The sequence below is a fragment of the Neophocaena asiaeorientalis genome, unplaced genomic scaffold, assembly GCF_003031525.2.
Source record: "Neophocaena asiaeorientalis asiaeorientalis breed wild unplaced genomic scaffold, Neophocaena_asiaeorientalis_V1.1 scaffold240, whole genome shotgun sequence".
NCBI lineage: Eukaryota > Metazoa > Chordata > Mammalia > Artiodactyla > Phocoenidae > Neophocaena > Neophocaena asiaeorientalis.
Genome location: NW_020185331.1, coordinates 3063576 through 3088860, shown reverse-complemented (window position 1 = coordinate 3088860; position 25285 = coordinate 3063576). Strand labels below are relative to the sequence as shown.

The 25285-nt window shown below is 41.9% G+C and overlaps 2 protein-coding genes across 5 annotated transcripts in view; one reads left to right on the top strand and one right to left on the bottom strand.

The window, feature by feature from the left end:
- The window catches only part of DNMBP (dynamin binding protein), a 108164-nt gene extending 102671 nt beyond the window's left edge, over positions 1–5493 (top strand). For all 3 annotated transcript variants that reach the window (XM_024735031.1, XM_024735029.1, XM_024735030.1), the window contains 2 exons: positions 2001–2542; positions 3836–5493. In XM_024735031.1, the coding sequence (XP_024590799.1) occupies positions 2001–2542; positions 3836–4021 (728 nt within the window). In that variant the 3' untranslated portion in view covers positions 4022–5493. The remainder of the gene's footprint in view (positions 1–2000; positions 2543–3835) is intronic.
- Positions 5494–23811: 18318 nt separating this feature from the next.
- The window catches only part of ABCC2 (ATP binding cassette subfamily C member 2), a 59537-nt gene continuing 58063 nt past the window's right edge, over positions 23812–25285 (bottom strand). For both annotated transcript variants that reach the window (XM_024735027.1, XM_024735028.1), the window contains exon 32: positions 23812–24344. In XM_024735027.1, coding sequence (XP_024590795.1) covers positions 24215–24344 — 130 coding nt within the window. In that variant the 3' untranslated portion in view covers positions 23812–24214. The remainder of the gene's footprint in view (positions 24345–25285) is intronic.

Here is a 25285-nt window from a genome sequence, read left to right as displayed (position 1 = left end):
GTGATTTGGACTGTGCCTGAATCCTGGGTAGGCCAGAGAAAAATATGAGAGTGTTCGGTTAAAGGGAAAAGCAACCTTAAAAGTTGTCTCCATCTCGAGAGAGTGTAATGCTCAAGTCATTACTGAAACAAAACCAGTCTTTGATTTTGTTTTTGTTTTTTTAAAAAATTCCAGAGGAGACTCCATTACTTACCTTGCAAGATCTTGCCTTGCTTTACCTTTACAGGCAGTGAATCCTGCCTGAAGGGTCCTTTGCCCTCTCGATTCTAACCTGAGTGAACCACAAGTTCTGTAGGTGTGTTTTGTGAGCATATGAATTTAAAACCTTTAAGAAGGGGTTGTTTGCTTTTTGAGTTACCCCTGCCCCCAACCAACAAACAATTTTACTTCATGACTATTTAGGGAATGACTTTAAAAACAGCTTACAGCTTTTTTTTCTGTTGGGAGTGGGGGTGGGGAAGGCATACAGAATTTTTTTTTCAACGTACAAAGAAGAATAATGAATAACAATTCCAAAATCTGAAAAGCTTTGAAATATCAGAGGTTTTTTTTTCAGAACTAATTTGCCAAAACCTGCCCTGATCTGAACTCATTTGGTGACAAAACCTGAACAAATGATGTGAGGCTGTTCATGATCATTACTCTTCCCTTTTGGTGTGACTAGTCGCATATGTTTTGCTACAGAAACATGAATGGGTTTGAGTATGGGGTGTTGACCCAGACCCTGCTGGGTATATCATGAAATCTATAGTATACTTAATTACCTTTCCTAAATCCCCAAATCTGAATTCCAAAACACATCTGGCCCCGAGTGTTTTAGAAAAGGATTGTGGGCCTCTATAATAAACATCTATGTTCATACCACAAGAACTGAAAATTTTAACATTTCTCAGTTTCTTTAAAAGTGTTGTGTGGATTTTTTTCTCCTCCCTCAGCCCCCTGCTCTGCTTACCCAAAATAGTAAAGATTGAAGTGGGAAAGGAAGGACGAAGGATGGGGCCCCCAGGGTGATGACAGGTGAGAGCCACTGATAGACAGATGAACTCCTAGTGAAGATCCAGGATGTTTGAGCCCCCCCTGTCCTTGGGGTTCTTCCTTATCTGCTAAATCCTGGTGAGTAAAGTGGTAGCCAGAAGCTCATAGCATCAGCTCTTAGACCCTCCACCCCTTGGCATCTGCTCAGGGGACTCCTCCCCATTGCCCAGCAGATAGAACAAGTGCAGGCTGGCCTTTTTTTTAGGTCCAGGAAACACTCTGAAGATCAAGACAGAGATGGCCCTTGCTCAAGTCGAGGTTACATACTCTGGGTCCCTGCCTTAACAGATAATTCTTTCCTAATAAATATAACAATTTTTCCTATGGATTAGAGATCTCAATCCCTAATCTGTGCTTAAAAGTTTTAGCTGAGGGCCCTCTCTGTCCTCATCTTAGGCAGTTTGTTGATATGAACATGTGTTCGATGTGTATTCTAACTAATGTAAGCAGCTAGTCCCCACAGGATTCCCACCTCATTCCTAAACCAGGGACAGATTCAAGTGTGTGGTTGGAGAGGGCAGGGAGGCATATCCGAGGGCCTCTGTCATGCTGAGGATGGCTTTTAAAATCCCTTTTTACCACACTCGATGGACAATTGAACACATCCTTAGTTAAGTCTTCCCCTTAGCCTTTGTTCCCATGGTCTGGCCCTTCTGTTTTCTTCATCTACTCATGCTCACTCAGACATGTGGTCTGTGGTGGTTTATGTTACTGTCTCTTAATTCTCAGCAAAGCCCCTTGTCACTCACCTGTGGTGCGGTTGTAATAGGTGTGAACTGGCAGGAGGCCACAGCATCTTGTCTCTACCACCCACATTGTGCCCTGGGATGGTGTCTGTTCTGTTTGTCTCTAGGAATCTTATTTTGTCTCACTATTGACCTTAAACCATAGTTTCTTCTCTCCTGATTTCCTCCACCCTCCTCCTCCCACGAAAAGCTCTTCATGTTTGTTTTTCCTGCCCGCAGTCACCAAAGGCTTTGTGTACAGCTCCTTCCTGAAGCCCTACAATGCACGCCGCAGCCACTCCGACGCCTCCGTGGGCAGCCACTCCTCCACCGAGTCGGAGCACAGCAGCTCCTCCCCCAGGTTCCCCCGGCGGCAGAACAGCGGCGGCACCTTGACCTTCAACCCCAGCAGTGTGGCCGTGTCCTTTAGCTCAGGGCCTTCCCAGAAACAGCCTCCAGACACATCTTCACTGACGGAATTTGACCAAGGAACTCTCAGCGCATCCTTGAACTCAGAGAGCAGCCCTTCCAGATGCCCCTCGGACCCAGACTCCCCCTCCCAGCACGGGCCCTGGGATTCGGTAGACGCTGCCAGAGACCTTCAGCAGCCTGCTCCCACTCTGAGGAGCTCCCGAAACCCCAGGCATCCAGAAATGGCTGCTTACTCCGTGCCAGGGCGAAATGGGCAGGGTAGAGACCTCGTAAAAGGATGTGCAAGAACAGCCCTGTCTCTGGATGACAGAAACGGACAGCTGGAAAACAGCGAGGCGGAAGGCAACCAGGTGAGTGCGGCCTGGGTACTATGGTTACTGCACCTGAGCAGATGCAGGTGATGCCCTCCCAGGAGTGGGTGAGTCAGAGGCTTTCCCAGGGCCTGGGGGTGACCTGGAGATGGGCTCGCAGACAAATCCTTAAAGCGTTTGTGGAAACTCGCTGCTGTAAGAGTGGGCAGCTCCACCCCTTCTGGGCCCTTCCCTGGCTGACTTCACAGGCTGTTGTGTCTTGGGGCATTTACAGGGTTTTACCATGAAGCTTTTCCCACTCTTCCAGTGTGCTGATTTTTCCATTGTATAAAGTCTGCTGTTTAACTCGTCCACTTAGTTTTTTATTCAAATAACTATATGTTTATTTCTAGAATTCAGAAATAAAAATCTGGCTCTGTTTCAGTTTTTCCTGTTCTTTTCATAATGGCCTGCTCTTGTCTTTGTATCTTAAACATTTTAAACCTACATATTTTAAAGCCACTTTCACATCCACAGCTGAGGAATCCCTGGCCACCTGCCTCTTGCCTTTGCTAACTTGCAGCAGTGAGTCTCTGTGTGTGTCTTACCTTCGTCTGTGAGCTCTCTGTGGTTCTGTTACAAACCACAGCCCAGGACGCACATCCCAGCTCTGGACCCACCAGCAGGCAGTTTTTCTAGATGTGATAAGGGAGGAAATGGCCCTTTCTTAGATTCTGACTTTGTGCAAGGAGCTCACTTCTAGCGTCATAAGCTCCAGTTCCTGAGCAGGTCCTAAACCCCAGCCTTCGGGTGTGTATTCATCCCTGTGCCCCTGCGGGCCTCCTGACTTCTCCTTTTGATCACTGAATACCACCCTTGCTTTGCATGATAGCTTTGTTATGGGCACCTAGAGAGCATCCTTTCTCACTTTGAGGTTAGTTGTGTTTTGGGTTTTTTTTAAGTTTTTTAAATTCAGAATTTCTGTGTTAGGGGTATGGAAGGGCATCCTTGTGTCTCATCCATCTTCCATGCTGACTGCAGCTTCTTTCACTCTTTAAGGCAACTCTGAAAGTAAAAATATGTGAATTTTGGTTTTCTTTAAATCTGACCTGTTCATTAGGGTAGCCACAAGCCGTATGTAGCTATTTAAGTTAGGTAAAATTAAACAAAATTTAAAATTAAGTTCTTTCATTTCACTAGGCATATTTCAAGTGTTCAATGGCCATGTGGCTAAGGGCTGCCATATTGCATGGTGCAGATACAGATGGTCCCCATCACCACAGGAAGTTCTGTTGGGCAGCTTTGCTCTAAGCTGTTTCCCATTTCCTAACTCACTTTCTCTTCCTCACACAGGTCTATTTTGCTGTCTATACCTTCAAGGCACGGAACCCAAATGAGCTGAGTGTGTCAGCCAATCAGAGACTCAAGATCCTGGAGTTTAAAGATGTTACAGGAAATACAGAATGGTGGTTAGCCGAAGTTAATGGGAAGAAGGGCTATGTTCCATCCAATTATATCTGCAAAACTGAGTACACCTGAACCTGTTCTGCCTCCCATTCAACCTTGCTGCCTTTGCTTCCTTCTGCTGAAGGGTCCTGTTGTCCACTGAGAGGGCGCCTGCTCTTGAGACACTGGCCCTGCCTGCATGGCTTAACCATGGCACAGTAGGGCACAAGATAAGTCTTGCTCTCTTTGATTGGGCTGTCAACCTTGATGCTTGCTAGAATTTCTAGAATTTGAAATGGACCCTGGGGCTTGCAAGTGATTCAGTGACCGTGAGAAGAGAGGCCAATCCTGGGGTCAGCTTTTGGAAACGAGAAATTTCCAGTCAGAAGACCAGTATCCAATATATGCTGGAAGCTGTGCTATAGCATTAGAAGAAGTTGGTGTTGGTTGTGCCATACTGAGTTTGGGGTGGCCCCATGCGCCATGATCGACTGACCGGAAACCGACTTGGATGAAAAGAATTCTCTGGGAGCCCTTTCAGGCTGCGCCTCTGCGTGTGGCAAGGAGTTTGTCGACCTTGTACCAAATCTGGTGTTTTAAAACCTCAGTGTCTGGCACACATTCACACACACACCCCTTATTTCTAAAGGTCCCTAAAACGCTACCACCTGTAATCTTTTCTTATTTATTTCACTGCACTTCCAGATTGCTTGGGCAAAATTCAACTACTTTCTTTCTCCTTTTAAAAAATGCTTAGGGTCTTTCTTTTCCTTGAACCTTCATCTGAAAGGTTCTCTTCCCGTTAGGTGCTATCCTCCACACCTTGCTGACAGTCATCCTACTTTATATGGTCTGTGCGTGATAATGTCTCCTGGTCTCTCTCCTGAAGCTCAATATCTGATAGACTCTCCTAGGAGAACAGGATCAGAGCTCCCGCCATTTCATTAGAGGGACTCATTCTGCGATGGGCTGAAGCCAGTCTAGCCTGCTGGGAGACTGGATGCCTCTCCTCTTCATCCAAGCACACTACTGTCCACAGATGCAGAAAACATAACGCGTGTGTCTTATTTGAATTCGGATAAGCAGTCCCAGAAGTAGCTTATCCTAGACTTGGAAATAAGCATTTCCTGTTTCATCAGCCCCCGTGCTTCAGAGACCGCGGTCTAAGCCAAACAGAATCTAAAGTGCCTGATTGTGCCTCCCTCCACCTCAGGAAGATATTTACTAATCCTAACACTAAGAATCTCTCTCTGAAGTTTCTATTTGAGCAGGGCTCTGATTCTTAAGGTCTGCCCCAGACAAGAAAGCCTACCTTGGAACAGGAAACCGTGAATTTTGTCTTTTAAGAAAGGGAATTAAGAACAGCCTTACAGCCCTTGCTCCTCCAAATGCACCTTTGCCTTAAAGTTATGATGAATTGGGAGACACCTGTGAACTCCTTGGCCCCCCTGAGTCTGCTGGTTGGTCAGAAGGAAGCAAGGCAAGAGTCTCTTGTGAATAGTGTTTGTATCTAGAGATGTTTATATTTAAGTAGTTATTTTATAAATAAAAGCATTTCTAAGGGCCATGAGTATGTTTTCTTGATTTCCCTCCACGTTTAGCCTGAACCTTCTCACGTTTCTGGGGGTAACTTCTTGACAATCCAGTAACGCTCAGATCCCAAGAGATGGGAGAGACTAACTGAAGAAACTCAGGTCAAAAATTCATTTTGTCGGGACTTCCCAGGTGGCGCAGTGGTTAAGAATCCGCCTGCCAATGCAGAGAATACGGGTTCGAGCCCTGGTCCAGGAGATCCCACATGCAGTGGAACAATTAAGCCCGTGTGCCACAACTACTGAGCCTGAACTCTAGAGCCCGCAAGCCACAACTACTGAGCACGTGTGCCACAACTACTGAAGCCTGCACGCCTAGAGCCTGTGCTCTGCAACGAGAAGCCACCACAATGAGAAGCCCGCACACCACAACAAAGAGTAGCCCCCGCTCGCCGCAACTAGAGAGAGCCTGCGTGCAGCAATGAAGACGCAGCCAGAGATAAATAATTATTTTTTAAAAATTCATTTTGTCAAATATAATTTCAGCAGAATCACTGTATACTCAAAATATGTCTATGTTGCAGGCCTCGTCATTAAGCCATTTCCTATGACAAAATCCTAGCAAAACACAAAAGCTGGGATCTTGAAGAGGTAAGTATTTCCCAGCCATGACAGATGTGGAAACTGATGCACTAGTGATGAACTAACAAGTCCACACAGTAGTTCAAGCCAGATAGGGGGTGGGAGGGGGAGAAGTGGCAGGAGCACTAGCGGAGGTGGCACTGAAGACAGTGGGTGACAGAAGTATCACCTGATACTGTTAAGGAATAGGAAACGTAGGTGAATAGACTCCGTGGGAAAGAAACAGGCCAGTGAGGCCAACTCTTTCATTTTATGAGGTAGGAAGATGGGGTCCAGTGATATTGTGACTTGCCCAAGTCTCGCATCAATTTTTGATGGATCCTGAATTTAAACTTATGCCTCAGGCTGAGCCTTTCCACCTTGCTCTGGAGCCAGACTGACTTCAGACACTTAAGAGCTTTGTGACCTTGGCAACTTACCTAACCTGTGCTTCAGCTTCCTCATCTAAAGTAGAGAAAATACTACTGTCCGCCTTACAGGGTTGTGGTACGGATGGAATGAGTTAATACGTGGACAGTGCTAGAACGCTGGCACATAGTGAACAATAAACTGGAGAGCCCTGAGGTCCAAGTCAAGGAATTTAGATTTCATGAGAAACTCCTTACCTAGGTGGATTCCTTGTTGTAGGAAAGCTAAATGATAGCAGGATGATTTGGAGGGAGGACAGATCGAAGGCCGGAAAAATCTAATTAAGAAAGAGTTAACTGATGAGGCTTAAGATTGCTTGAGAATGGAAAAAAGCAGCAACATCCTATAAAGATTATGAAATTGAAGAAATGATGAATCCCTAACAAAGGGGAGGTCATTGGGATGGTAGCAAGTTTATGAAAAGATGAGTATTGTTGTAAACACTAGACGTCTGCTAGGTCTTGCTTTTTCTTTATTTTTATTTTTAATTTATTTTTTATTGAAGTATAATTTACAGTGTTTCAGGTTATACAGAAAAGTGATTCAGTTATACATATATGTTCTTTTTCAGATTCTTTTCCATTATAGGTTATTACAAGATATTGACTCTAGTTCCCTGTGCTATACAGTAGGTCCCTGTTGTTTATTTTATATATAGTGATGTGTATCTGTTAGTTCCAAATTCCCAATTTATCCCTCCTCCATTTTCCCCTTTCGTATACCATAAGTTGTTTTCTATGTCTTTGAGTCTATTTCTGTTTTGTAAATAAGTTCATTTGTATCATTTTTTAAGATTCCACACATAAGTGATATCATACAATAATTGTCTTTGACTTCACTTAGTATGATAATCTCTAGTTGCATCCATGTTGCTGCAAATGGCATTATTTCATTCTTTTTATTATGGCTGAGTAGTATTCCATTGTATATCTGTACCACATCTTCTTTATGCATTCATCTGTTGGTGGACACTTAGGTTGCTTCTGTGTCTTGGCTATTGTAAATAGTGCAGCTGTGAACATTGGGGTGCCTGTATCTTTTCTAATTAGAGTTTTTGTCTTTTCCAGATATGTGCCCAGGAGTGGGATTGCCGGATCATATGGTAGCTTTATTTTTAGTTTTTTTAAGGAACTCTCCATACTGTTCTCCACAGTGGTTGCTAGATGCTTTTTTTAAAAAATATTTGTTTATTTAGGCTGCGCCAGCTCTTAATTGCAGCACATGGGATCTTTGTTGCGACGTGTTTAGTTGTGGCATGTGGGCTCTTAGTTGCGGCATATGGACTCCTTAGTTGCGGCATGCGGACTCCCTAGTTGTGGCATGCATGTGGGATCTAGTTCCCCGATCAGGGATCGAACCCAGGCCCCCTGCATTGGGAGCATGGAGTCTTACCCACTGGACCACCAGGGAAGTCCCTAGGTGATTTTATAAGTGTGGTCTTCAGACCAGCAGCATCACCATCCGTGTACCCTGGGAGCTTACTGGAAATGCAGGCCCCACCCCAGGCCAACGGCATCAAGTTACCAGGTGATTTGTGTGCGTGTTAAATTTGAGAAGTACCTGTGTAGGCAGTTATTTTTAGTAGAACTTTCTACTGTTGGAAAAGTAGGAATTACAAAAACCAAGGAAGGAAAGGGTGTCAGATGTTTCCTGCACAACAGAAGGAAATGTTGAAGAAAATTTCCAAATCCGGTTTGCCTGCTTACTTCCTGTCATGAATTTGCTCCCTTTCCTGCCTGGAAGTAGCTCTTCAGTTATGCTTTCTCCCAAGTGTCCTCGGAGAACAGGGAGTGGTGGTGGGAGTCTATCATCATCTGAAACATGTAGATTTCTGACCTCTCTCTCAAGATTGTTGTGAGAACAAATAAGATGATTCTGCAACTTTTTGTGAACTGTGAATTCTAGAAATACATGGTTTTAGTAACGATTGGATTTTATGTCAGCCTTTTACTTAGTTGTGAAGCTGGAACTCTGCACTTTGTTTCAGGGTCAGGAGTAGTGTGCTCTGAATTGTGTTTCATTTGCAGAACCTTAGGCCTGAGGACCGAGAAACCTTGAGCATCATATACTTAATTCTAAATTCTCTCTCTGGTCGCTACACACAACTCAGGATTTTAAACTCTCCCATCTATTAGTACATCATATTGATGAAGTTTGTACTGTTTCACCTGGGCTGGGTGTGGCAGACATTCAGTGCCACAGAGCAGGGATGATCATCTCCAATCTCCAGTTTGTGCTGCTTTGTTTCATCCAGCCCACTGTGATTGTTAGTGAAGATCGATAGTAGTGTTTTGTGAGTATCAATAAGGGAGTTTTCTACAACAAATTGCAGGCTTTGCAAGCTGCATAGGAATATCTATTCCTTAGTACCACTCAGAGGTGACCCTGAAGGAGCAGGTAATGCTTTCCCAGAGGTAAGTTGTGATGTGGTGGTAGGAGCGAGCAATGTGTTCATTCGGGAACATTTATTGGTAGCGGGCAGTTGTGTGGGACTCAGCAGCAGACCGTGGGGGTCTGCAGACTCAGCAGGACCATGTCACAAGGCACTGCCTGTGCACCACCCACCTGGGTGTCCCCTGGGACTTCAAGAGGAGTCAAGCTCTAATCCTTCCCCGTGGCAGCCCTTCCCCAGCTCCAGGATCAGGGAAGCTGAGAGTGAAAGATTACCGATCTGTCATGGCCGCCTCCTGTCGTCAGAATCACTGTGACTAATTTGAACAAAGGACCTTCCTGCAGCCTCTCAGGTGAGATCAAAAGATTGCCTCCAAATAGGATTAAGCTGAATAAGATCTTTGCAATTTGATAGAAGGGGTGATAGCCATGAGCACTGAGACCATTTCTAGCTGGGCTTTAAAGATAACATAATCCTCTACAAATTCACACTGCAGTGGGATTCAGTGAAGATCAATGAATTGCTAAACTGACTTCAGTTGGAGAATATTGGCAATTTTAATCAGAGCTGCTTGGGCTTATGGTATTGTATTAGTTGGCTATTGCTGCTTTAACAAATTACTGCTAATTTAGTAGCCTAAAACAACAGAAATTTATTGTCTTACGGTTCTGGAGGTCAGCAGTTTGAAATCAGTCTCACTGGGCTAAAGTCAAGGTTGGTAGGGCTGGTTATTTACAGAGACTTCAGGGGAGAATCTGTCTCCTTGCCTTTTCCAACTTCTAGAAGCTGCCTATGTTTCTTGGCTTGTGTTCCCTTCCTCCATCTTCAAAGCCAGCAGCATAGCATCTTCAGATGTCTCTGTTTCTGTCATCACATCATCTTCATTTTAACTCTGACCCTCCTGACTCTTATTAAGGATCCTTGTAATTACACTGGGCCCACTTTGCATAATCTCCCATCTCAATATCCTTAATCACATCTGCGAAGTCCCTTTTGCCATGTAAGGTAAATCCCCAGGGTTTTGAGGATTCAGACATGGACATCTTTGGGGACCATTATTCTATCTACTGCAGGTACGGAGCCACATGACATTTTTGAGGCAAATTGTCTTTCTGAGAATGGAAACATGATCCAGTCCAGACTACACTGTTGATTCTGGAGCAGGAATTGGCAAACCTTTTCCATAAAAGGTCAGATAATAAATACCTTAGGCCAGCGGTCCCCAACCTTTTTGGCACCAGGGACTGGTTTCATGGAAGACGGTTTTTCCACGGACGGGGCGGGGATAGTTCAGGTGGTAACGCGAGCAATTGACAGCATCAGTTGGAGCTTTGCAAGCTTGCCCACTGCTCACCTCCTGGGCAGCCTGGTTCCTAACAGGCCGAGGACTGGTATGCGTCCACGGCCTGGGGGTTAGGGACCGCTGCTTCAGGCTTTTTAGGCCATACAGTCTGTCACAACTCAACTCTGCCATTGTGACATGAAAGCAGGTATAGATAATACAGAAATAAGTGAGCATGGTTGTGTTTCAAAAAAACTTTATTTATGAACAGCAGGCCATATTTTGCTCTTATGCCATAACCCTAACTCTACGTCCCGCTAAAACAAAAGGGTTCTGTGCCACCATTAACATTGAAGCCACGTATGTGAAAAATTAGATGCTTTGATGAAAGAAAATGAAAAGCTAGCCAAAGTGGAATTGGTTTACAGATTTGAACTAATGTATCAGTCTAGCAGATATTTATGGAACTATGAGAGATCTTTATGATGCCAGAATGTAAACCCTGACAAACCAGATCACAGTGTACCTGCAGACTAACAGAGGAGCCAGCAGGCAAGAATGTTAGCACCAAGTACCAGGGGAGATATCTGTGCTCAGAGGTACAACCAGAGGACAACTCAACAGGCTTTTTAAAAATTTTTTTATCTTTGAATTTTTTTTTTTCCTTGCGGTATACGGGCGTCTCACTGCTGTGGCCTCTCCCGTTGCGGAGCACAGGCTTCGGACGCGCAGGCTCAGTAGCCATGGCTCATGGGCCCAGCCGCTCCGCGGCATGTGGGATCTTCCCGGACCGGGGCACGAACGCATGTCCCCCGCATCGGCAGGCAGACTCTCAACCACTGAGCCGCCAGGTAAGCCCCTGAATTTTATTTTTTTATACAGCAGGTTCTTACTAGTTATCTATTTTATACATATTAGATATAAAAAAATATATTTTATACATATACATTAGTGTATATATGTCAATCCCAATCTCCCAATTCATCCCACCACCACCCACCCTCTACTTCCCCCCTTGGTGTCCATATGTTTGGTCTCTACATCTGTGTCTGTGCCTTGCAAACCGGTTCATCTGTACCATTTTTCTAGATACCACATACATGTGTTAATATATGATATTTGTTTTTCTCTTTCTGACTTAACTTCACTATCACAGTCTCTAGGTCCATCCACGTCTCTACAAATGACCCAACTTTGTTCCTTTTTATGGCCAAGGAATATTCCATTGTACATATGTACCACATCTTCTTTATCCATTCATCTGTCGATGGGCATTTAGGTTGCTTCTATGACCTAGCTATTGTAAACAGTGCTGCAATGAACATTGGGGTGCGTGTATCTTTTTGAATTATGGTTTTCTCTGGGTGTCTGCCCAGTAGTGGGATTGCTGGGTCATATGGTATTCTATTTTTAGTTTTTTAAGGAACCTCCATACTATTCTCCATAGTGGCTCTTATCAATTTATATTCCCACCAACAGTGCAAGAGGCTTCCCTTTTCTCCACACCCTCTCCAGCATTTGTTGTTTGTAGATTTTCTGATGATGCCCATTCTAACTGGTGTGAGGTGATACCTCATTGTAGTTTTGATTTGCATTTTTCTAATAATTAGTGATGTTGAGCAGCTTTTCATGTGCCTCTTGGCCATCTGTATGTCTTCTTTGGAGAAATGTCTATTTAGGTCTTCTGCCCCATTTTTGGATTGGGTTGTTTGTTTTATTTAATATTGAGCTGCGTGAGCTGTTTATATATTTTGGAGATTAATCCTTTGTTGATTCGTTTGCAAATATTTTCTCCCATTCTGAGGGTTGGTATTTCGTGTTGTTTATAGTTTCCTTTGCTGTGCAAAAGCTTTTAAGTTTCATTAGGTCCCCTTTATTTTTGTTTTTATTTCCATTATGCTAGGAGGTGGGTCCAAAAAGATCTTGCTGTGATTTATGTCAAAGAGTGTTCTTCCTATGTTTTCCTCTAAGAGTTTTATAGTGTCCAGTCTTAACATTTAGGTCTTTAATCCATTTTGAGTTTATTTTTGTGTATGGTGTTAGGGAGTGTTCTAATTTCATTCTTTTACGTGTAGCTGTCCAGTTTTCCGAGCACCACTTATTGAAGAGGCTGTCTCTTCTCCATTGTATATTCTTGCCTCCTTTATCAGAAGTAAGGTGTCCATATGTGCGTGGGTTTATCTCTGGGCTTTCTATCCTGTTCCATTGATCTATATTTCGGTTTTTCTGCCAGTCCCATATTGTCTTGATTACTGTAGCTTTGTAGTATAGTCTGAAGTCAGAGAGTCTGATTCCTCCGGCTCCATTTTTTTCCCCTCAAGATTGCTTGGCTAGCATAGCACACAGAGCTCAGTGCTTTGTGACCACCTAGAGGGGTGGGATAGGGAAGGTGGGAGGGAGACGCAAGAGGGAGGGGATATGGGGATATATGTATACATATTGCTGATTCACTTTGATATACGGCAGAAACTAACACAACAACGTAAAGCAATTATACTCCAATAAAGATGTTAAAAAAAAAAAAAGATTGCTTTGGCTATTTGGGGTCTTTCGTGTCTCCATACAAATTTTAAGATTTTTTTGTTCTAGTTTTGTAAAAAATGCCATTGGTAATATGATAGGGATTGCATTGAATCTGTAGATTGCTTTGGGTAGTATAGTCATTTTCACAATATTGATTCTTCCAATCTGAGAACATGGTATATCTCTCCATCTGTCTGTGTCATCTTTGATTTCTTTCATCAGTGTCTTATAGTTTGCTGAGTACCTCCTTAGGTACCTTAGGTCTTTTACCTCCTTAGGTAGGTTTATTCCTAGGTATTTTATTATTTTTGTTTGCAATAGTGTATGGGATTGTTTCCTTAATTTCTCTTTCTGATCTTTCATCATTAGTGTATACAAATGCAAGAGATTTCTGTGCATTAATTTTGTATCCTGCAACTTTACCAAATTCATTGATTAGCTCTAGTAGTTTTCTGGTGTCATCTTTAGGATATCTATGTATAGTACCATGTCACCTGCAAACAGTGACAGTTTTACTTCTTTTCCAATTTGTATTCCTTTTATTTCTTTGTCTTCTCTGATTGCTGTGGCTAGGACTTCCAAAACTATGTTGAATAATAGTGGTGAGTGTGGACATCCTTGTCTTGTTCCTGATCTTGGAGGAAATGCTTTCGATTTTTCACCACGGAGAATGATGTTTGCTGTGGGTTTGTCGTATGAGGCCTTATTATGTTGAGGTAGGTTCCCTCTATGCCCACTTTCTGGAGAGTTTTTATCATAAATGGGTGTTGAATTTTGTCAAAAGCTTTTTCTGCATCTGTTGACATGATCATATGGTTTATCACATTGATTGATTTATGTATATTGAAGAATCCTTGCATCCCTGGTATAAATCCTACTTGGTCATGGTATATGATCCTTTTAATGTGTTGTTGGATTCTGTTTGCTAGTATTTTGTTGAGGATTTTTGCATGTATATTTATCAGTGATATTGGTCTGTAATTTTCTTTTTTTAGAGTATCTTTGTCTGGTTTTGCTATCAGGGTGATAGTGGCCTTGTAGAATGAGTTTCGGAGTGTTCCTGTCTCTGCAGTATTTTGGAAGAGATTGAGAAGGATGGGTGTTAGCTCTTTTCTAAATGTTTGATAGAATTCACCTGTGAAGCCATCTGGTCCTGCACTTTTGTTTGTTGGAAGATTTTTAATCACAGTTTCAATTTCATTACTTGTGATTGGTCTGTTCATATTTTCTGTTTCTTCCTGGTTCAGTCTTGGAAGGTTATACCTTTCTAAGAATTTGTCCCTTTCTTCCAGGTTGCTCATTTTATTGGCATAGTTGTTTGTAGTAGTCTCTTATGATGCTTTGTATTTCTGTGCTGTCATTGTAACTTCTTTTTCATTTCTAATTCTATTGATTTGAGTCCTCTCCCTCTTCTTCTTGATGAGTCTGGCTAAGGGTTTATGAATTTTCTATACCTTCTCAGACAACCAGCTTTTAGTTTTATTGATCTTGTTATTGTTTTGTTTCTATTTCATTTATTTCTGCTCTGATCCTTTTCTTTCCTTCTACTAACTTTGGGTTTTGTTTGTTCTTGTTTCTGTAGTTCCTTTAGGTGTAAGGTTAGATTGTTTATTTGAGATTTTTTTTGTTTCTTGAGGTAGGATTGTATTGCTCTAAACTTCCCTCTTAGAGCTGCTTTTGCTGCATCCCATAGGTTTTGGAGCATCATGGTTTGTTGCCATTTGTCTATAGGTTTTTTTTTGTTTGTTTGCTTTTTTGCAGTACGCAGGCCTCTCACTGTGTGGCCTCTCCCGTTGTGGAGCACAGGCTCACGCAGGCTCAGCAGCCATGGCTCACGGGCCTAGCTGCCCTGCGGCATGTGGAATCTTCCCAGACTAGGGCACGAACCCGTGTCCCCTGTATCGGCAGGTGGACTCTCAACCACTGTGCCACCAGGGAAGCCCTGTCTGTAGATATTTTTTGATTTCCTCTTTCACTTCTTCAGTTATCTCTTGGTTATTTAGTAGCTCACTGTTTAGCCTCCATTTATGTGTTTTGTTTTGTTTACAGTTTTTTCCCTGCAGTTGATTTCCAATCTCATAGTGTTGTGGTCAGAAGAGATGCTTGATACGATTGCAATTTTCTTAAATTTTCTGAGGCTTGATTTGTGACCCAAGATGTGATCTATCCTGGAGAATGTTTCATGTGCACTTGAGAAGAAAGTGTATTCTGCCACTTCCGGGTGCAATGTTCTATAAATATCAATTAAATCTTTCTGGTCTAATGTGTCATTGAAAGCTTGTGTTTCCTTATTAATTTTCTGTCTGGATGACCTGTCCATTGGTGTGAGATGTTAAAGTCCCCCACTATTACTGTGTTACTCTCGATTTCCTCTTTTATAGATGTTACCACTTGCCTTATGTATTGAGGTACTCCTATGTTCGGTGCATATATATTTATAATTGTTATATCTTCTTGGATTGATCTCCTGATCATTATGTAGTGTCCTTCCTTATGTTTTATAATATTATTTTAAAGTCTATTTTGTCTGATACGAGTATTGCTACTCCACCTTTCTTCTGATTTCCATTTGCATAGAATATCTTTTTCTAGCCCCTCATTTTCAGTCTGTATGTGTCCCTAGGTCTGAAGTGGGTCTCTTGTAGACAGAATATATATGGGTCTTGTTTTTGTATCCATTCAGCAAACCTGTGTCTTTTGGTTAGACCATTTAATCCATTCACATTTAAGGTAATTATCGATATGTATGTTCCTATTACCATTTTCTTAATTGTTATGGGTTTGTTTTTGTAGGTCCTTTTCTTCTCGTTTCCCCACTTAGAGAAGTTTCTTTAGCACTTGTTGTAGAGCTGGTTTGGTGGTGCTGAATTCTTAGTTTTTGCTTGTCTGTAAAGCTTTTGATTTCTCTGTTGAATCTGAATGAGATCCTTGCCAGGTAGAGTACTCTTGGTTGTAGGTTCTTCCCTTTCATCACTTTAAGTATATCATGCCACTCCCTTCTGGCTTGTAGAGTTTCTGCTGAGAAATCAGCTGTTAACCTTACAGGAGTTCCCTTGTATGTTGTCATTTTTCCCTTGTTGCTTTTAATAATTTTTCTTTGTCTTTAATTTTTGCAATTTGATTAGTATATGTTTCGGCCTGTTTCTCCTTGGGTTTATCCTGCTGGGACTCTGTGCTTCCTGGACTTGGGTGGCTATTTCCTTTCCCATGTTAGCAAAGTTTTCAATTATAATCTCTTCAAATATTTTCTCAGGTCCTTTCCCTCTCTCATCTCCTTCTGGGGCCCCTATAATGCGCATGTTGTTGCCCTTACTGTTGTCCCAGAGGTCTCTTAGGCTGTCTTCATTTCTTTTCATTCTTTTTTCTTTATTGTGTTCCATGGCAGAGAGTTCCACCATTCTGTCTTCCAGGTCACTTAATCCGTTCTTCTGCCTCTGTTATTCTGCTATTGATTCCTTGTAGTGTATTTTTCATTTCAGTTATTGTATTGTTCATCTCTGTTTGTTTGTTAATTCTTCTAGGTGTTTGTTCTTTAATTTCTCTAGGTCTTTGTTAAAGCATTTCTTGCATCTTCCCAATCTTTGCCTCCATTCTTTTTCCGAGGTCCTGGATCATCTTCACTATCATTATAATGAATTCTTTTTCTGGAAGGTTGCCTATCTCCACTTCATTTAGTTGTTTTTCTGGGGTTTTATCTTGTTCCTTCATCTGGTACATAGTCCTCTGCCTTTTCATTTTGTCTTTCTGTGAATGTGGTTTTTGTTCCACAGGCTGCAGAATTGTAGTTCTTGTTACTTCTGCTCTCTCCCCTCTCAACTCAACAGTCTTTACAGATGGATACCAACAGGATTGTTTCCCAGTGAGAACAAGTGACTATGGGCTTGAGCAGCAAATAAACATTCCAAAGACTGCTGCTCTGACAGAGCCTGTCATCCACAGGACAAGTGGATCTGAAATCAGTGACAGTGGTTATCTGAGGCAGAATAGCCAGATGGCTATCATGATGAGGACCAAGGTGACTAATCAAGAGATTACCAGTGTGTTAACCAGGGCCTTTTCTCTGATTGCTGTGGCTAAAACTTCCAGAACTATGTTGAATAAGAGTGGTGAGAGTGGGCAACCTTGTCTTATTCCTGATCTTATGGAAATGCTTTGTTTTTCACCTTTGAGGACGATGTTGCCTCTTGGTTTGTCATATATGGCTTTTATTATGTTGAGGAAAGTTCCCTCTATGCCTACTTTCTGCAGGGTTTTTATCATAAATGCGTGTTGAGTTTTGTCAAAAGATTTCTCTGCATCTGTTGAGATGATCATATGGTTTTTCTCCTTCAATTTGTTAAGATCGATTTGCGTATATTGAAGAATCCTTGCATTCCTGGAATACACCCCACTTGATCATGGTGTATAATCCTTTTAATGTGCGGTTGGATTCTGTTTGCTAGTATTTTGTTGAGGATTTTTGCATCTATATTCATCAGTGATATTGGCCTGTCGTTTTCTTTCTTTGTGACTTCCTTGTCTGGTTTTGGTATCAGGGTGATGGTGGAGGGCCTAGACTTTTAAAGTTGAACAAAAGAGCAGTATTAGTCTTTTTTTTTTTTTTTCAGTGAGAACCAAAGTAGTCTTTTTTTTGGCTGTGTTGGGTCTTTGTTGCTGTGCGCGGGCTTTCTCTAGTTGCGTCGAGTGTGGGCTATTCTTCATTGAGGTGCACAGTCTTCCCATTGTGGCTTCTCTTGTTGCGGAGCACAGGCTCTAGGCATGTGGGCTTCAGTAGTTGTGGCATGCAGGCTCAGTAGTTGTGGCACACTGGTTTAGTTGCTCTGCAGCATGTGGGATTTTCCTGGGCCAGGGATTGAACCCATGTCCCCTGCATTAGCAGGTGGATTCTTAACCACTGCACCACAGTGAATTCCCCCAAAATAGTCTTTCACTGTAGCAATTAAATTCTACAGCATAACCCATTATTTGCATACAAAGTAAAAAAGAATACTATGAAAATGGAGTGCTTCTTATAGCTAGTTCTTTCATGCATTTTTACAACTTTTGATTAGTCTTCAAACAATATGAAGGCTTTCAAAAACCGGTTTTAGTGTCTAATTTATGTGGAACACTAAATCCATGTTGATAGTTGAATATGGTTTTTGCTAACTAAATCTAAGTTGCAGCAGTTTAGGGATTTAAATGTCAGTGTTTGTACAATATTGTATGCTAATTTTTAGGTAAAGTCATGATCCGTGTGAATTTGTGATTAAATGTATTCATTTCTGTTACCTAAAAGGAAAAATTTCTTCAGAGGGTGTTTCAACAGATACTTGCTGGTATATTCTTTCTGTTGGAGTTACTTTGTCATCTTCAATTCTGTTGCTGTACTCTTGGCATACATTTTTCCACTGTATTTTGTATAAATATTTTTTGAACACAAAAACAAGTGAGTAGCTACTATATTCTAGCCACTGGAGATATAAAACAGAGTAAATTATTTTCAAGAGGCTCAGAGCTTAGTGAGGGAGATGCAAACAGAAAATTATCTAACTAAATACAGTAAAAGCAAATTAAGTGTGCTGAGGAGCATTATTTAGTGTACACAATAATCCCCAAGTCATAAACTTAAGCAGAAATGAAGTTTTCAAATAATAATAGGTTGCTCACCGACTCTTTGGGAGGATAAGAAAGCCAGATTTGAGTCTTTGAAGCCAGGAACAATGCTCAGTATCACACCACAACGTCACTGGATCCTGCTACTAATCACCACCCCTGCCTACTTTTGGACAATGACAGTGACTGTCACCTTTGCCAAAACACATTTCCCTCTTTCTTGTCTCCAGCAGCTGAATCAAAATCTGGCACAGGTGTATCTGATTACTGGAAACTCATCACAGTGCTGCACCCTGGTCTCCCACAAAGAATCTTAAGTTGGAGGAGTCCATGTAGAACTGAGGTTCACGTGCAGAGCTGCCCAAAAGATTGATAATCCACTGCAGTGCTGAAGCTAGCCTGGGGGTTGAGAGGAGAGGGAGTCAGGGAAGGCTCTTGGGAGAAGATGACTTCTTACTGAGTCTTAATGAGTTAGAGGTAGTCATGGGATTCCAAACAGAAGGGATAGATAAGGAAAAGGCTAGAGTCAAACAGTAATTGTGGGTATGGGGAATCTAAAAGCATTTTAATGTTGCTGGAGCTTAACATGAGGTACGGGAGTTGGAATAAATGTACAAGACTGGATTGGATGTTAGGGAGCTTCGTTATACCATACTAAGGAATTTTAACTTTATTCCAGATAGCTATTTAATGAAGGGTTTAAGCAGAAGAGTAACCTGGTCAGTTTTTCATAATAGATCACTCTGGTAGCCATTGGTGGGTATATTTGAGGAAAACAACACTGGAAGCAGGGATAACTATGCCCTCAGTCCAGGATAGAAGTGAGGAGAAACTGAACTATGGCAAAAACAGTAGGGGTGCAGAAGTAAAACTGGAATGGCTTGACGGCTAATAGATATGGAAAGAAAAGGAAAAGTTGCGAGCGATACACAGGTTTTCATTTTGTAGGACTTGTATGGACAATGATGCCACCACTTGAGTTAGAAAGTACAGGCAAAAAATCTTTTTAGAGGGGAGGAAGAGATAGGTCTGGGCAGACTCTGGGAGGGCTCACGCCACAGACTACTTCCCAGAACTTCTGCTGCTAATGTCCTTGTCCCCACAGTGAGCCACAGCCACCTCCCGCCTCAGCAGGAGACCCTCCAACACTAGCAGAAAAGAAAACTTCTTCAAAGCATTGCAGCGACCAGTCACTCCCATCAGGAAACTTACATAAGCTTCTTAGATAGCCTCATCCACCAGAGAGCAGACAGAAGAATCAAGAAGAACTACAATCCTGTAGCCTCTGGAAGAGAAACCACATTCACAGAAAGACAAAATGAAAAGGCAGAAGACTGCATACGAGATGAAGGAACAAGATAAAACCCCAGAAAAACAACTAAATGAAGGGGAGATAGGCAACCTTCCAGAAAAAGAATTCAGAATAATGATAGTGAAGATGATCCAGGACCTCGGAAAAAGAATGGAGGCAAAGATCGAGAAGATGCAAGAAATGTTTACAAAGGACCTAGAAGATGTAAAGAACAAACAGAGATGAACAATACAATAACTGAAATGAAAAATACACTACAAGGAATCAATAGCAGAGTAACTTGAGGCAGAAGAACAGATAAGTGACCTGGAAGACAGAATGGTAGAATTCACTGCTGCAGAACAGAATAAAGAAAAAAGAATGAAAAGAAATGAAGACAACCTAAGAGACCTCTGGGACAACATTAAACGCAACAACATTTGCATTATACGGGTCCCAAAAGGAGAAAAGAGAGAAAGGACTAGAGAAAACATTTGAAGAGATTATAGTCGAAAATTTCACTAACATGGGAAAGGAAATAGCCACCCAAGTCCAGGAAGCACAGTGAGTCCCATACAGGATAAACCCAAGGAGAAACATGCCGAAACACACAGTAATCAAATTGGCAAAACTTAAAGACAAAAATTATTATTAAAAGCAGCTAGGGAAAAATGACAACATAGAAGGGAACTCCCATAAGGTTAACAGCTGATTTCTCAGCAGAAACTCTACAAGCCAGAAGGGAGTGGCATGAGATACTTAAAGTGATGAAAGGGAAGAACCTACAACCAAGATTACTCTACCCGGCAAGGATCTCATTCAGATTTGATGGAGAAATCAAAAGCTTTACAGACAAGTAAAAGATAAGCGAATTCAGCACCACCAATCCAGCTCTACAACAAATGCTAAAGGAACTTCTCTAAGTGGGAAACACAAGAGGAGAAAAGGACCAACAAAAAAAAAACCTAAAACAATTAAGAAAATGGTAATATGAACATATATATTGATTATTACCCTAAACGTGAATGGATTAAATGCTCCAACCAAAAGACACAGGCTTGCTGAATGGATACAAAAACAAGACCCATATATAGTCAGTCTACAAGAGACCCACTTCAGACTTAGGGACACAAAGACTGAAAGTGAGGGGATGGAAAAAGATATTCCATGCAAATGGAAATCAAAAGAAAGCTGGAGTAGCAATACTCATATCAGATAAAATAGACTTTAAAATAAAGAATGTTACAAGAGACAAGGAAGGACACTACATAATGATCAGGAGATCAATCCAAGAAGATACAGCCTATGTTGGAGGTGCTCCAACACAGGGGCACCTCAATACATGAGGCAACTGCTAACAGAGGAATTCGACAGTAACATAATAATGGTGGGGAACTTTAACACCTCACTTACACCAATGGACACATCATCGAAACTGAAAATGAATAAGAAAACAAGCTTTAAATGACACAATAGACCAGGTAGATTTAATTGATATTTATAGGACATTCCATCCAAAAGCAGCAGATTACACTTTCTTCTCAAGTGCGCACACAACATTCTCCAGGATAGATCACATCTTCGGTCACAAATCAAGCCTCAGTAAATTTAAGAAAATTGAAGTCATATCAGTATCTTTTCTGACCACAATGCTATGAGATTAGAAATCAATTACAGGGAAAAAAACGTACAAAACATTGACAGATGAATGGATAAAGAAGATGTGGTACATATATACAATGGAATATTACTCAGCCATAAAAAGGAACGAAATTGGGTCATTTGTTGAGACGTGGTTGGATCTAGAGCCTGTCATACAGAGTGAAGTAAGTCAGAAAAACAAATATCGTATATTAATGCACATATGTGGAACCTAGAAAAATGGTACAGATGAACTGGTTTGCAGGGCAAAAACTGAGACACAGATGTAGAGAAAGTATGGACACCAAGCAGGGAAAGCGGCGGGGTGGTAGTGGTGGTGTGATGAATTGGGCGATTGGGATTGACGTCTATACAGTGATGTGTATAAAATTGATGACTAATAAGAACCTGCTTTATAAAAAAAAAAAGGTCTGTCAAAGTAGGGTGATTTGTATGTCAGACACCTGAAGGATATCCAGGTGATAATACCAGAAGCAACTGAACATATGAATCTCAAAACTGGAGCAGAGGAAGAGGCTAGAAATGAGAATCATATGTATAGAAGTTGAAACCACAAGAGTGTATGAAATCTATTACAGAGAAAATATAGAGGAACTGGGGGGTCAAGGACAAAAGCATAGGGACATCTTAATGCTTCAAGGATAAGCAGCGAAGAGGACCTCAGAAGGAAAGTAGGAAAGAGCGATCATGTTGTAAGTGGTCCATAGTGTGGATTGGGTTACCCGGGTCCTGGGCCAACAGAAGATCTGGAGGGGAGGAGTCATCATCAAAGTTTTGGATCCAGGCTGCTTCTGGTTCCCTCCACCTTCACTGGATGTCTGAGTCATCACTACTGAGAAAAAGATAACGCTTCCCCTCTCTTCATCTGCATCCACAGGAGAAGATAGATCGAAAACCCTCTCCCATTACAGGAAAAAGAAGAAATCATTAGATCAAATCAGGAAGTTGGTTTCTGGCCCTGGCTCTGCCATAAACACTCATGTTTTGACTCCAGATATCATATAACCATTCTCAGTCTGGTGCTTATCTGAAAAATAAGGGACTTGAACTGGATTATCTCCAAGGTTGTACCTATTCGGTTAGGCAGGATACAAAAACCACAGGTTATTTTAACAGAACAATAATAAAGAATCATTAAATAGGCATTGAAGAAAGGGCCAAAGGAAAACAAGTATCAGAGAGCTAGCAAGGGCAAAAGCAAACATCACAGGGCCACGGGAACAAAAGGGAAGAGGCTGGCGTCACTAAAACTGAAACTGAAACCCAGACTTCCCAGAAGGGGGCGCTGCTCCACTGGTGCTGGCAAGACCACACTGGTTTTGTGAGTATTGGAGAAACTGCCACTGCAGGGAAACCAACATTGCTAGAGTGATGCTGATGGGAATAGAGCAAATAGGAGGAAACAAGTCTCTTCCTCATCCTGCCTTGCAGCTGTGTAAGCCCCTCATTTAGGAAGTTTAAGTCTCTGAGCATCTCATTCAACAAATAGCTACAGTGATGAATAAATAAAAAATTTTCATAACTGCATCACTGAAATGGAGGTAAGGAATATGCTGAACCCAAAGTGATGTGACACAAGAAACCCTGGAAGGAGAAGAAGGGTCAAGGCTTAGGGTGACTTCTGAAACCTGGAGACCTTGACCTTTGTGGACAACAGAGGATACTGAGGCAAGAGAGAACGCCAAGGCTTGCCAAAGATGGAGAAGCTACAGGAGACCCTCTGACGAACCCGAGCCCGAAAGGGCTGTACTGTGGTATACAAGTAAGTGAAGAATAAACCCCGCCACGTGGAAGGAGTCAACAAGGCCACACATCTATCTCCAACCTGCTGCTAGATCAAGGGGAAGAAGCTCCCTTGAGATTCTGTAAACCACAAGCTGGCTCTCGCACAGGACTGTGGTCTGAAGTCCCACTAACTGTAAAGTTTGAAATCCCTTAGTGAAGTATTTAATTCAGATTGGTTCTGGGTAATGCCCCCAGGTGGCAGGCAGAAGCTTTTACAATTCCTCTTAAGAGAGCTCAGATTCAACTCAGGCCTCAAAGAATGTCCACAGGTAAAATGCTAACACAATATTGCAAATCAACTATACTTCAGTTTTTTAAAAAATGCTAAGGAGATTGAGAGACTTAAGGTAAACATTCACAAGGTATCCAAGGAAATAAAGCACTGTGAACAAGAACCAGCAGACACCGCATACGGAAACCTCAACGGTAACCAGGGAACTATACATTTAAAAACCTTAAGGAGATACCAATTCATACCCATCAGATTGACAAAAATGTTTTGAATTGGCATTAACAGTTTGGTGTTACCTCCTATATGCATTTAAACATATGCACACCTCCCATTCCTTTACATTATGCCTAAAGAAACTCTTACACATGTATCTTAGGACTTACGTACCAGAATGTTCATAGCAGTACTGTTCATAACAGGGAAAAACAACAAATCCTGGAAATAACCCCACTGCTGACCAACCTAAATTGGATAAACTGGCGTTTTCACACACTGCTGTACTACAGAGCAGTGAGAATGAACCAGCCTCACGCATCGACGTGGATGAATCTCAAGTATAATATTGAACAAAAGAAGTCATAGAAGAACACATGCAATATGAGTCAGGCCATTCACATAAGCTAAAAACATGGTACATGTTGTTTAAGGCAAGTGGTAAAACTAAAACAAAAAGCAAAGGAATAATTATCACAAAAATTAGGATGGTGGTGCTTTTTGTGGGGGGTGGGTAGCAAGGAGGTACGATCAAAGTGGATTATCAGGGGTTTTCTGACGTAGCTGGTAATACTCATTAAAAAAAATCTTGGCTGGCAGGGACGTGGGTGTTCACTTACAATCCTTATTTAAAACATACATTTTACACACACTTTTATATGTATGATATGCTTCACAAAAAATAAGGAATGATCCTAATAGTCCTTCTCTAACCTGTAAGACTTGCTGTCAGAATGCTGTGCGGTTCGTATTTTCAATGCCAGCTTCTTGGGCCATAAAATAAAAGGGGCCAGTGTTTTTCAGCAGTTCTTCAGGGCTGCCATACTCTACAATCTTCCCATTGTCTAGGACCATTACCCTGAAACAAAGAAGAGAGAAGTCTTAGAAAGCAGTGTCTCAAACCTTGGCATTTATAATAACCAGAACTAAGTCTCGATATTGTTACCAAGGCTGTTGCCCCAGAATCATACCCCTGCCCCTCCCTCAGATGGAAACCAAGTGCTCATATCTAAGTTTCAGGAGTAAGCTGCAAAGAGAAAAACAAGAACTGGTTAGAACAAACTAGGCCCAAGGTGGTGGAAGATTTGATTTCCAGTAGACCTTGGGCCACGTTATGCTCATTGTAATATATTAGCATGCTAAATGACACACCTACCAGCACCGTGATATGGACGATTGCCATGACAGCAACCGGAAAAGCCCAGACAAGGACTGAAAAGGAGGGTTGCATCAGTTCCTGTTCAAACCACACCCCTCTTCTCAGATTAGTCATAAATATTCCTCCTACTCTTTCCAATTCCCTCCCTTTTCCCCTCAACCCTCCTATATAAATGGTGTCTCCGCCCAAATCGGGTTGAGAAAGTTGATTTGTGAACTAATTCCCACTTCTCCATTCTTTGGCCATTGAATAAAGCTTGTGCTGGAAAGTCTTAGCATCGGTTTTGTTATTGGCTGTGCGAATCTGAGCGGAAAAAGAAGCTCCCTGGCCAAGACGAGGGGTCTCTAGGCTAGGACACCAGCGCGGGTCCAGGTGACCAGTATGATAACAGTATGTTTATTCATACCAGGCTGCAAGGCAGCGAGAATGACTGAACTGCGACTATCTGCATCAACATGGATTCCATGTGGAATACTGAACAAAATAGACTTATACTGCATATATTCTTACACTATTTACGTTTTTTTCTTTTTTTTAAGGATACACATTGTTTAAGGATACGTTGATTTAAAAAGGGAGCCTTCCCCTTGGTCAAAAAAGGGAGCCTATTCTCTTCAGTTTTAAGATTACTGACAGCACCC